Here is a 10,879-nt window from a genome sequence, read left to right as displayed (position 1 = left end):
GAGTAAGTCTCTATTTTACCACATTGCACAACATATTTGTCAATCCATTGACACATAAGTTGTGCAATGTGGTAATTTGCCGAAATGGAGGCTCATTCCTACCAAATTTAAATACGAAAAAAATTCATGAGAAAATTAGAAAACTTACTTTATTTGTGAACATGCCCATGGGTGGAGTCTTGAAGTTACATGCTATGATCCATGTGATATATCTCAAGTTAATGAAAAGCTCTTGCGATTGATAAGCCAGGCATTGCTCAAGCCCTCTTGGGTGGGAAAGGATGATAACTACAACAGTGAAGTGAGCACCAAATTCGTTGACGAGTGAGTAATACTCTTTATTTTCCATTATCACGGTTAACTTATTTCACAGCTGTATGTAGTTAAATCAGAGCAACTGATGTTGCAGCCGTTTTCTTTCGTCCATGGGTCTTAACTCTTAAGAACTCAGTCACATACTCTGCTTCTTCTAGTATGACCCGTAGGCTGAATACCACCGATGTAAATTCCCAACTTATAGTAGTGCACAGAGAATGAATATATATACAACATTTCGGGTTTATTATATAACACTTGCAGTAGAATGTCTATACTGTAGCTAAATTGTTACCCAACTTAATATTTTTGGCATGCTCATTTATGTTTCAGAAGCTTTATCCTGTAAAGATTATGTGGATAGTTAATCAGTCACTCATGTGGTATGTTATGCACCTATTTAGTGATTTATAGGGCGCAGGCGGGCGAGGATCTCCGAATGACGGTCTCATCTGTCAGGCCAGGGAGGAGAGGCGTCGCTCCTAATGTTGCGGACTCCACCATTGCACGAGGAATAGCAACAGGGATAATGAACATCGCTTTCTTAACAAAGTAACTATTAAAGATTAAAAAAAGGAGCGTGCTCAATTATTATTTTAAAGAACCGAAATACATAGTGAATTGCACTGTCAGTTTTGTGAATGGTAACTACAAAGGTTTTGTGAATGGTAACTACAAAGGTTTTGTTTCTACAAAGGTTTTGTGAATGGTAACTGACAAAGATTTCGTTCTTACCATGGAGACTTAAGAATCTAAGTTACCTACACATAGCAAGTTTCCCATGATGTTAACAAGAGTGGGAATGAGAATAAAGTAGGGAAGCAGAAAGTTTCATTGTTCACAATTGAGAAAGCTGTAGAAGAACATATGTAGTGCTAAGTTTGGTGATGATAAGTTCCGGGCCACAATGATCTTGGAGAAGGCAACAGCAGAGGAGGTAGAAGCTGAAGATAAACATATTTCAGAGTTTCAGCCTCAGAAGAGAGCTTCTGAGGTAGTAGGAAACTAAAATGACTAGAATATGCTTCACTGCTTGGAATTCACTAGCAAATCCAGGAGTTCAAAAGATCCATTAGTTACCTGGGGATTAAATTCATCTAGACCCAGAAGCACACAAACCTGGGCCCGCCAGGTGCGCCCAGACCCCACCCTCCAGGACCTTCAGGCCCATGCAGATCCATTCCAACAAGCTAAATTACAGAAGCTACACAATCATTTTTTTCAGAGACCTGATGCATATCAGTTGTGGAGATGAAGAATTTAACCCATTAGTCAAGGTTCCAAAGTATCAAACTAATGTTCTGTGCCTGCTGTTGTATTCTCATCAACACCTGATAAATTAAGAACAGGACATCTGAATCTACAAACCCCGTCTTAGAAACAGCAACTAAATATTGTGTCTGATATCTTTTCACAAATCCAAAGCACGTCTTAAATCTTAAGCTCTTAGTAGCAATGGTGAGTTGCCAAGCACATCTTAAATTCTCAGCATCCATTGTGTCACAAAAGCAAATAGTATAAAGGGATGAAGGCATGAAGCATACACTAATCATGAAAGATTACAGTGTTCTAAGCCCTACCTGCAGTACCACAGATCACAAGTGGGCAGTTCTAAAACAGGTTTCTTCGCGGGAACAAGAATTCAGAAATGGGCTAAAATTGAGCCAAATTTTCAGCAGCAAAAAATAAATAACAAGATTGCATGGCTAAGAAGTACAATAGATAGCATCAATCATAATAGATGTAGCAAAAGGCTGATAACATGTCCTCCTAATTAAGCAGCTTACAGTAGTTCCTTCTAAGCTAGACTCCTAGAGTCAACCTGATTTTGCCCGGAACAAGTCAAGGCAAAACAAAAGACATAGCATTGCCAGTCATTGGAATCACTATCCCAAAAGACAGAGCAAGATTTGTTGGCACCTTACGAGCTTTGTTTTGAGGCCAGTTCAGAATCACTGAGGTTGATGGTGTAGCTCGAGAGAAGCTGGATGATGGTGAAAGGACGGGCACCGACAGGGACAAACCGCTTGTTCTCCTTGACGAAATCGATGGCGTCAAACACCCTCTCATCTTTCCCATCACTGATGCTGTGCTTCCAGATGAAAGCAAATTTACGAACGTCTAGTGTAGTAGACGCAGTCTGCCTCAACAGATGGGAACTTGGCGGCATCAACAACCATGCACCTTTGATGGCCGACGAAGATGGCATACCTGCCCACGGTCTCCACAGGCGCGAGCGTCTGTTTCTCTGTTGGTTCGATGCCGAGAACCATAACGCGTCCCCATGCCTTTGTGATGAAAAAGACTTCTCCACCAAAATCCAGTAGGAAACACCTGACATCGCCGCGATGACCAAGAGGGTCGACAGAGAAAAACTTGACGAAATGGACCTTAAGCTGCTCTGACAAATTGAACAATTTCTCCATGATGACATTAGACTGCGCCACCGATGCCCAGCCGCCGCCATTGGCGTACACGCCGCCGACCACCGCCTTCCTCATGTAATTGTACATAACATCGTTGGTGGTCACGGGGGCAAAACGTTTGCTCTCAGGAACTGCTGTGTAATACTTGCGAGTTGAGTCACAGAGCACGGTGAGATTGTGCGAGGTGCCGCCACAGAAGAGGAAAACGGCGACTGACGCGTCCCGGGGCAGGGGCGCCTTGAAACGGACCACGGCGCCTGTGAGAGGGTTGAGGACGCGAGCAGCGTGAGGCGGGCTCCTGTCGGCCAGGACGAAGAAGCCGCTGACAGTGGTGGTGACCACGTAGTAGTGGCGGGGCAGCGGGAGCTGCTTGCGGAGGAAGCGGCCGGTGGCGGTGTTCACCAAGACCCGGCTGCCGTCGCTCTGGAAGGCCCCGTCGTCGTCGAGGACTATCCAGAAGCGCGGGTGGAAGCGGGGGTCGGAGGCGTCGCTCCTCGGGTCGTCGGTGGCGGAGCGCCAGTTGTGGCAGACGGCGCGGAGGTCCACATAGCAGTCCACGTCGTTGGTGTCGAGGAGGCAGTCGGCGATGCGGCGCACGAGGTCGGTCGGTAGCGAGGACCAGCCAGCAACAGCCGTGGCCGGAGGAACAGGGGCCGCGAAAGGCGTCGGAACCTCATCGCCGGGCGCGGCCGCCATCGCCTCAGGCCTCAGCTAGCTGCAAACCCCCAATGCCGCCGTACAAAAAGACGCAACTTTTTAGCAAGCGAGCGACCGGCGCAATGGAAACTTGAAAAGTAGACAATCGCCGCGGTAAGGAAAGAGAAGAGGATTTAGTTACCGGATAGATCTACAGAGGAACAGCACCAAGAAGAAGCAGAGTTGGTAGATCGAATGGCGGCGGCGGCGACGGCGGCAGCAGCAGCTAGGGATTCCGGGGGAAAGAGGGGAAATGGTCCAGGGACAAGAAAAGCATTTCTAATGGGCTGAGCTCTCCTCTGAATTGGATTGTAATGGGCTGGATATTTTGAAATGTGTGGATTTGTCTGGGAAAGAACTAGTACACACTTTTTGTTCAATTTTCTGAATATATTGTAGCGAAAGAAATTAAAATCGTAGGTTGGGTACAATGCCAAAGCGATGACTTTTGATGAAAATCGTAGGTTGGGTATAAAAGCAACTCTAGTAGAGTCGGCAAAAGTTTTACAGCCACAATAACCAAAAAAAAAAAAAAAGAAGGCCGGAACAACGACGGCAAAAGCAGAATCGCTAAACTGCTCCCTCATTCTAAGTCGGATGTTTGAATATCTGAAAACTAAAAGCTGAAGTGTAGTGTCAAAAATGCTCTTATATTATGGGACAGGGGGAGTAGTACACAATTATGTCGAAGTTTCTGAATATATTGCATTGGAAGTAATTAAAGTAATATGTTTGGTACCATCCCCAAGCGATAACTTTTTATGAAGCTCGAGAAACCAATATAAGTCAACACAATTTCAAAATGAAAAACAAATAATAATATATATTTTTTATTCACGACATTCATGTTTGTGTCTTCTAGGTTCTAACGATATGCAAATTTTCATAAAGACATGATACTCGTGGTGCTATGGGCGAAAAAAAAAAAGCAAATTGATACTCTGAAATGCTTATTTTCTGAACTTCTTCAGAGCATCAAATTTGTTTGTTTCTTAATAGCACAATGAATGACATCTGTTTATTTACTAACAAACTTTTGCATGTAGATAGAACACGGGAGCATATTTGTTGCCCAAACAATTACCTTTTAAAAAAATGTTAATCTAGAAGCATGAGAACTCGAGCTACATTTTACATGTCCATATTATTCAATCCTACATTCCTAAGACTTGCTAAATAAACACTTGCTAGCTTATAGTAATTTATTTATTGTTACGATTTTTCTTCTTCTTTTGGGCAAGGCTCGCCGCTAAAGCTGCTAGTCTATCTACTATATTATTAAGCTCCCTAGGGGTGAAGGCCTCTAATTCAATTGAGGACATTGGTTTTGGATTGGGGTCCTAATTTTGACTTGGTATACAATTTTTAAGGAGCTCTCTCGTTCAAGTGAGGTGTTTAATTTTTAATTTATTTATGATTTCGACTGATCAATGATTTCTCAAATCGGCAAGAACCAGCTTGTAAAAATATACTAGTCTCGCGCACACTCTCATCGCCTGACAAAAAAAGTTCCAACATGATTTTGGATTGAGTTTCTAATTTTGACTTGGTCAACAATTTTTCAAGGAGCTCTCTCATTCAAAAAATTTAAATTTGCTTCACGATTTTGACTTGTCATTATCACCTGATAAGGAAACACACTTCATCGACTCTGCACACGCCGAAGCAAAAACAATTATGAAATCCAAACAATACCAACTGCACAACAGAGGGCGCACACCTAATCCTTCTAGTTGAAGACCAATACAACTAACATATGATTTTCCTATTAGCTATTTCGTACATTTACCAGAAATTGTACTGAAGTGGTGCACACACTCCACCACCTCAAAGGGCATGCCTACCAATGGTGTTGTGAATATTGTGGTGCAATTTGTTTCTTTTAACATAGTGCAGACATAGACGCTCATACATGCGCACATACACTCACTCATATGAACGCACGCACGCACGCCGTATCCTTATGAGCACATTCGAGAGACTGAACCAACACACCATCTTGAAATTGAAGAAGTCAGCACATACGCCTTCCTAGTCGACGAGAACGTCTCCTCATACTGAACGTACATCGCCGAAAAGTCTAAAATAAACTCAAAAATAAAATGCAAGCATCAGTGCAATTTGGTTTTGTTTGTAGTCTATTGCTTGTTATGATCTTCAGCTTTCTTATTGTTTTTCTTGCTATCATATTTTATCTTTATTTTTTTATTATTGTAGTTTTATGTAATAAATATATTTTTAGCAGGTGATATTTATTATACAAAAAATTCACCCAACTTGTCACCACCAAATAGGATTTATTCTAATGATAACTTTATTGTGAAATGACTGAAATAAAAGTAAGTTCATCATTTACAATATTATGGAACAATTATCAAGAGTTAGGTGGGCCCCTTTCCAGAATATATACACATTTATATATAGACTAAAAAAATATAGAAACCATGTACATAAGTCTTTTTATCGAGTCAAATTAATTCACTAATGTGTAAAGGTTATATCTCATGGATGAACATTTTCCATTGTGTGACGATTTTTTTAATTAAATGTGAGAACTAATAGCAACAGTTGGTGAAAAAATTGTGTATTGTGTCAGTTGGTAATTATCCTCAGCCAACAACACACACCCTTACACGCGGAACTCATAGTGAACCTCACAAGTCCCCGCCGGCTACAAATCTAGGAAGTTTAGTATCTTAATAGATTCCTCTAATGCTTAATACCTTTATGAGCCTTATGGTGTAGCCCATATGTCAACCTTCTCTCTTCTAGTACTTTTTACCCCTCAAATTATGTGAGAGAAGAGAGAAATAGTAATACTTGGTCCTCGAAAAAGGAAAAAAAGAAAGCCGATAACCCCTGTGTGGCATGCCGAGCAGGTAGTCCCACACGATCCTGTGTGGGTGAACATTAGAACCGCCCACACGTCCGGACGCAGCTACTTGGTACCACATGCCGAACCAATAACAACTATTCATCCCCACCCTGCACGCGTAGCACGAAGCAATTCCGCCTTGACATTTTTTGATGGCAACTTTAGTTACCCCGGGATGGCAACTTCTCTGTTTCGGTTTTTTTTCTTGGTTTCGCTCAGATTAATTATAGTTGTCACGTCTAATTAACGGTAGTTGCCACGTGTGATCAAAGCATAGTTGTCGTGTGTGATTAACTAGTTGCCACATGTGGTCAAACCATAGTTGTCATGTATGGTCAAATATAGTTGCCGTGTGTGATTAACTAGTTGCCACATATGCACACCAGTGGTTGCCGTCTATCACCGTGTGAGCGTCGTGTGGACGAAAAGCAGTTTCGCCCATACGCTAGGGCAAGCGTCCTGTGTGCCGCTCGGGCGAGGAGCTCCCATACGTGTGGCACTAAATGATAACGTCCACACGACACTGGGTGCTTACGTGGCTCTGCTTTAAAATTCGTGCAAATGGATTGAACGGCATCGAGTGCGTGTGGGCGTGTTGATAAGCGCCACACGTGTTGGCGTTATAATTTTTTTGAGAGGGAGGGAGGGGGGGGGATTGGTAAACGCTCTACCCCCAACCGGCTGATATGACTAGGAATCGGTCGCCTTGATAGACAGGGAATCAGTGCCGCTCTCCACTCATTTTGCTCCGTACAATCTCCTTCTTCAATGACTTGATGCATGCCATTTCTTGAGATGAAGAACTGAAGAACATACAGGTCTTCAATGAGCTGCCGTGCCTGTGCCAGTTTTCTAATGGCTCACCACCCACTGGTCTAGGTTCCAACTAATGTTCTCTGGCTGCTTGAATTCCTGACGTTCTTTTTACTCCAGTCTGCAGTTTGCTGATCAGTTCATGTTCATTCTGATCCACACCTGATAACTTCAGAACATGACCCGGCAGAACAATATGCATGAAAGTAAATCGCCTGCCCGGCAGAACTATGTGGAACAACTGGATCAGCAAGCCCTAACTTAGAAACATCGACTAAATATTGTGTCAGATTTTTCCAAAGCACGTCTAAAATCTAAATGTCTTTGCAGTAGCTCGATCAGTTGCAAAGCACTTCTTTTAAGTAGTTAACAGCCAGCCATTGCGTTTGCGTCACATTGTGTTGTGATCGAGCATTCTACAGTGACACCCAGAAATCCAAACATGGAACAAGTTACAGAAGCGAGTTGTGCACGGAGGTGACAGTATACACAGAAAGTAGATGAAACATTACATTCATACTGTGTTCTAAGCCCTCCCTGGCCGCAAATCTTAAACATGTTTCTTCCCTAGAACAAGACATTTCAGAAATACTAAAGCACAGGGAGAACATCAAGGCACACGGTTTATTGTTCAATTGAAGGAGGAAAATTCAGAAATGGCAAAAATTGAATCAAAATCTCAACAGGAAATAAAATGCACCAGATTGTGTTGCTAAGAAATCATGCAAGAGGGAAGAACAAGTGCAAACACAGAACACGGGCGGAAGATAGCATCAAACATGATAGATGTAGCATTAGATAAAGTTAGTACAAAGTTGAGACACTTATTTTGGGCCGACGAGAGTACTAAATTAAGAAAGCTTACAGTAGTTTCACAACCTGTGATATAAACTAGACTTCGAGAGTCAACCTGTTTATTGCCCGGAACAAGTGAAGTCAAAATACCTGATAACTTCAGAACAGGAATGCGGTATACACAAAAGTAAAACATCTGAATCTACAAACCCCGTCTTCGAAACAGCAACTCAATATTGTGTAAGTTTTTTTTCTCATATCCAAAGCACTTGTTAAATCTTAAGCTGTTAGTAGCAACAGTGAGTTGCGAAGCAACATCTTAAATTCTTAAAAGTCATTTTGTCACAAAAGCAAGTAGCTAGTATAAGGGGGTGAAGCATACACAGAAGTAGATGAAACTTTACATATGGACATGGCATCATGTTATGTTCCACCAGGGCCGTGCCGGCAAAATCCGGGGCCCTGTGCGAAACTATAAAATGGGGCCCTATTTCACTAAAAAAATTGAACTAACGAGCAATTATAACATATATAATATAATGTCTAACGCATCTAGTCTCGTGCCCTGTCCAATTGAACTGCTATACTATGATCTTCAACCAAGGAGGCAAGAACCAATCTCTAACAATGTAACGATCCTTATCAAAAGTTAATTAGGATTTAGAAATTAGGAGTAGGACTGTAGGATTGTAGGAGCCAAAGTTAATCAAGAGGACAGGCCAGTGGCAACAGGCTACCTGTTTTGGTGAGAGAAACATGTCGATTTTGATCTAGTCTAGATGCAGCATTTCACCTGCCTCTGAATGCAATCGATATCTGCTACCATCTCGATGCACCTACACGGTTTCCGGTCAGAAGCACCCACACGGTTGCCATATATATGAATCAATAGCATAGTAGATCACACAATCAAAGATAATAAAAAATTGGATGAACAATTCGTTGTATATAAGATGAGGGTTGAGAGATTAATAAACAACACTCACTAGTGCTAAACCTTGACTAGTTGGCTTGACCATCGAAGATTTGGTGTGCAGTATGAAGAATTTCCAAACGCAGAGCCGGTGTCGCCTAGTTTAATCGGACTAAATCTAATCAGGACTAGTGAGGCAAGAAGCAGCGGTGGCGGCCGGCGGCCGGCAGCCTCCAATAACGCGTTAATCACGCTGGGGGCTAATCTATTCTTTTAGGGAAAATTATAGGGTATCGTCCGCTAGTAGTTAACGCATCGAGCGGCCTGTGAGGCTGCGACGCGACTCAGCGCCTAGAGGACCAGCGGCCCAGTGCCATGCACGGCCCAGCGCACAGGAATATACACATAGGCTTATAAAATTTTTTGGGTCCCCTAAAATTGATGGGCCCTGTGCGGGCTGCACACTCTGCACCACTATGGGCCCGGCCCTGGTTCCACAGAAGACCGGTGAGCGCAATTCTAAAACATTTTTCTTCACTGGAACAAGACACTGAAAAATTAATAAGGCCAACAGATAACAGCAGAGTGAGAACTCAGAAAACGGGCTAAAATTGAGCGAAAATTTCAGCAGCAAACAAACCAGATTGCATTGCTAAGTAGTAATGCAAGGGAAGAGGCAAGAGCACACAGAGACAATAGATAGCACCAATAACAATGGATGTAGCATTAGGTCGATACCATGTGCTAATTAAGTAGCTTACAGTAGTTCATTCCAGCACAGGTGATCTAAACTACGACTCCAAGAGTCAACTTGTTTCCTGCCTGTAGTGGAAGGGAGCGAGTTAAACTAGATAAAGTAGAGTTGTCGGCGCCTTCCGAGATTTCCTGTCAGACAAATTCAGAATTACTGAGGTTGATGGTGTAGCTCGAGAGAAGCTGGATGATGGTGAAAGGACGGGGGCCGGAGAAGACAAACTGCTTGTCCTCCTTGACGAAATTGATGTCATCATACACCCTCTCGTCTTTCCCATCTCTGGTGTTGTGCTTCCAGATGAAAGCAAATTTACCAACGTCTTGGGTGTAGTAGACACAGTCTGCCTCGACGGATGGGAACTTAGCGGCATCAACAACCAGGCACCTTTGATGGCCGATGAAGATGGCGTACCTGCCCACGGTCTTCACAGGCGTGAGCGCCTGTTTCTCCGTTGGCTCCATGCCGAGAAGCGCAACGCGTTCTAATGCCATTGTGATGAAAAAGACTTCCCCACCAAAATGCAGTAGGAAACAACGGACGTCGCTGTGATCTCCAAGAGGGTCGAGAGAGAAAAACTTGACGACATCAATCTGAAGCTTCTCTGACAAATCGAGCAAATACTCCATGATGACATTAGACTGCGCCACGGATACCCAACCAGCACCATTGGAGTAGACGCTGCAGACCACCACCTTCCTCATATAATGGTAAAAAACATCGTTGATGTCCCCGGCGATGAAACTTTCCCTGTCCGGAACAGCCGTGTAATACTTACGAGTTGAGTCGCAGAGCACGGTGAGATTGTGCGCAGTGCCGCCACAGGAGAAGAAAACGGCAACGGATGCGTCCCGGGGCACGGGCGCCTTGAAAACGACCACGGCGCCTGTGAGAGGGTTGAGGACGCGAGCGGCCTGAGGTGGGCTCCTGTCGGCCAGGACGAAGAAGCCGTTGACAGTGGTGGTGACCACGTAGTAGTGGCGGGGCAGCGGAAGCTGCTTGCGGAGGAAGCGGCCGGTGGCGGTGTTCACCAAGACCCGGCAGCCGTCGCTCTGGAAGGCCCCGTCGTCGTCGAGGACTATCCAGAAGCGCGGGTAGAAGCGAGGGTCGGACGCGTCGGTCCTAGGGTCTTCGGTGGCGGAGCGCCAGTTGTGGCAGACGGCGCGGAGGTCCACATAGCAGTCGACGTCGTTGGTGTCGAGGAGGCAGTCGGCGATGCGGCGCACGAGGTCGGTCGGTAGCGAGGACCAGCCAGCCACAGGCGTCGGAACCTCGTCGCCGGGCGCGGCCGCCAT

General features: G+C 44.2%; 2 protein-coding genes across 2 annotated transcripts; both read right to left on the bottom strand.

Annotated features, from left to right (window-relative positions):
- Positions 1–1,833: 1,833 nt before the first annotated feature.
- Positions 1,834–3,740, bottom strand: LOC125549148. Its single transcript, XM_048712626.1, has 2 exons — positions 3,580–3,740; positions 1,834–3,456 (listed from the first exon to the last, which is right to left on the bottom strand). The coding sequence occupies exon 2, from the start codon at positions 3,435–3,437 to the stop codon at positions 2,427–2,429; it is 1,011 nt and encodes a 336-aa protein (XP_048568583.1). The 5' UTR covers positions 3,438–3,456; positions 3,580–3,740; the 3' UTR covers positions 1,834–2,426.
- A 5,920-nt stretch (positions 3,741–9,660) lies between these two features.
- LOC125547173 lies at positions 9,661–10,879 on the bottom strand. Its single transcript, XM_048711160.1, has one exon. It carries the CDS (start codon positions 10,877–10,879, stop codon positions 9,722–9,724), a length of 1,158 nt encoding a protein of 385 aa, XP_048567117.1. The 3' UTR covers positions 9,661–9,721.

This window comes from Triticum urartu, chromosome 3 (genome assembly GCF_003073215.2).
Source record: "Triticum urartu cultivar G1812 chromosome 3, Tu2.1, whole genome shotgun sequence".
Classification (NCBI taxonomy): domain Eukaryota; kingdom Viridiplantae; phylum Streptophyta; class Magnoliopsida; order Poales; family Poaceae; genus Triticum; species Triticum urartu.
This window is presented reverse-complemented; position numbering and strand designations above follow the sequence as displayed.